The 2305-nt window shown below is 46.5% G+C and overlaps 1 protein-coding gene across 1 annotated transcript; it reads right to left on the bottom strand.

Moving 5' to 3' along the window:
* Positions 1 to 491: 491 nt before the first annotated feature.
* LOC123028811 (endosome-associated-trafficking regulator 1-like) lies at positions 492 to 1625 on the bottom strand. Its single transcript, XM_044441057.1, has one exon. It carries the CDS (start codon positions 1623 to 1625, stop codon positions 492 to 494), a length of 1134 nt encoding a protein of 377 aa, XP_044296992.1.
* Between the last annotated feature and the right edge of the window lie 680 nt (positions 1626 to 2305).

Genomic DNA, 2305 nt, shown 5'->3' with positions numbered 1-2305 from the left:
AGCCATGTACGTGGCACTCTATTTTTAAACATTCAAAGCGAGGGTGCTGCAGAGACCTGAGCCAAGCCTGATGGGTCCAAGGTCTGACAATGGCTACCTTGTTGCCGCCCCATCGTACGGCACTCTCTGGGTGGCCAGTTGAAGTCCTTCTGGGTTGCAGGGCTCCAGCCTTCAGCCATGAGGTCCATTCCTACCTCTACAGAAGGGCCAATCACCTGAGTGGCATCAAATCTACTTTGGCCCAAACCCTCCATCGTTTAAAAACTAAGCAAGGAATCGTGGGATGTGTGTAATGTGCCAGTCTCTGTGTACGCAGCCGTGAAACAGAGCACCCAAGGCATGAATATATGAAATTAATATTCCATTATGTAATAAAAGTACTTCTGGGGAAAAGAGAGAAGCTGCTTATTTGAAGCCATACAATGTGAAAGCAAATGCTTTTAAGCCTCAAATAGTACAGGTGCATTTACACTTGCAAGCAAGAAAGCTCCCTAACTTTGTGCCTTCCCTTCATCTTCCTTCTCAACTTCAGACATTCGGCCTACAGATTTAAGGAGATCAGCAACAAGTGACAGTGTTTCTGCTCCAAAGACCAACTGGTGGATAGTTGTGTGTGCATGGTTGGTCACCCGCAGGAGATTTTGCAAAGCTACATCAACATGCTGTTTTACTGCCCCCATGTTGGTAGACTGGCCAGACCGCAGTGTTTCATTCTCCACTTTGTAGCAGGTAAGCTCAGCTTGGAGGAAAGACATCTCCTGTTTCATCCTCTCAACATCACTCTCTGCCTTCAAGGCCCTCTGAGTCATGCACTGGAGATTTTGTTCTGCCTGCTGCACCAAAGCTTCCAGATCCTGTGCGTCTTTTTCCTCTTTATTCACCGTGGCTTGCAGGGTCCTCTCAAGGTTTCTCAACATCTGTGTCTGGCTTTCTGAGAAGTTTTGGATCCTTTTGATCTTTCTCCTCAGCATAGAATTTTCCTCCCTAAGCTCTTGGTAACTCAGCTGAGGAGACACATATTCCACTTCTCCAATAGTTTCTTCATGAGCAGCATAGCTTTCGGCTGCCTTGGTATGAGATGGGCACCCCATACACATGTCATTATCACTGAATGGCCAGGAAGAGAAAGTTTCCATCCCTGAAAGACTGGCTGAGTTGTAATTGTATGGGTCACACTGAGTAATATTGGTGATCCTTGATAGATGTACTTTGTCATACCTTTCTCTCCAGTCACTATCATCGTCATCATCAGACAGATGGTCGGTGATGGCTGCCTCCTTGTATAATGGTTCTTGAAACTCCAAGCTCAAGCCTAATGGTTCTGGTGAAAGAGACACCTCTTCCAGTTCAAGGTTCTGCCTGGCCATTTTCTTCCTATAACTTCTATTTTTTGCTTCATGCTGTCTTGCCCCTCCACGGGTCTTGTTTTTAGTCAACCCTTTCAAGGAAAATGTGGGTGGGTCATTTGAATTTTTCAGCTGACTGTCTCCAGAGCTGATGTGACTCTTGATATGGTCTGGAGAAGGTGGCATGTGGTGGTGGTGGTGGTAACAGGGTTGGGTCTCCTCTTCCTCCTCTTTCAGGCCTCGGGAATGAGAGCAGCCTGCAAGAAGTGGCCGTGGCATTTTGGGGGCACAGTTGTCTTCTACAGAAGTTACATTCTTCTTAATTTAGCACCAGGCCAGCTCCCACGTCTCTTTTAGTGGTATAGCCAGTCCTGCTGACTGTAGTGCCAGTGCTGTTGGCCTCGCACAATCTAAAGGTCTACTGAAGCATCTGAATCTATTCCTTACATATGCATGTCCCTTTAATAGTGGAGGAAGCACTTTGATCTATGATGTCACTACATGACAGTACTTTATTTTGTGACTTCACACACTTGCAAGAGGCACACAGCTAGAATAGGTTTTACAGTTTTTTCAGCCAGTGAATATACATAGGACTGAGCATCAGGACTTGAGCTCCCTTCTGATATCACAATTCGTTCTTTAATCTTCTAATAACCTTGCATAATGTCACAGATATACCAATAACTAACCAGAGTGCTGGTTCCTGAAGTGGATCTGGGACATATAGGTAGGTGGAAGCATTTGTCATTGGCACTTGTTATTGGGTGGATTAAAAATATAGTAAGAATACAATCCTATGGCTGGCACATGCAGGCTCGCTGGCAATAGGAAAGGGCAGAGTCCCTGCGGGGGCCTTGGCAAAGCCTTCCAAGGTTGCAGTGGGGACACCACCTGCAGAGGGCTTCTCCTTTGCCCTCTCTGGTGCTGTGGTTCTTTCCACTCTGCCTGGACCCCCA

This window comes from Varanus komodoensis, unplaced genomic scaffold (assembly GCF_004798865.1).
Source record: "Varanus komodoensis strain SLA01 unplaced genomic scaffold, ASM479886v1 scaffold39, whole genome shotgun sequence".
Lineage (NCBI taxonomy): Eukaryota > Metazoa > Chordata > Lepidosauria > Squamata > Varanidae > Varanus > Varanus komodoensis.
The sequence above is the reverse complement of the archived record's forward strand: the minus strand, read 5'-3'. Positions and strand labels throughout refer to the sequence as shown.

Bases quoted from the DNA above. Each gene is read 5' to 3' on its own strand.
- LOC123028811 (XM_044441057.1), bottom strand. From the start codon at position 1,625: ATGCCACGGCCACTTCTTGCAGGCTGCTCTCATTCCCGAGGCCTGAAA.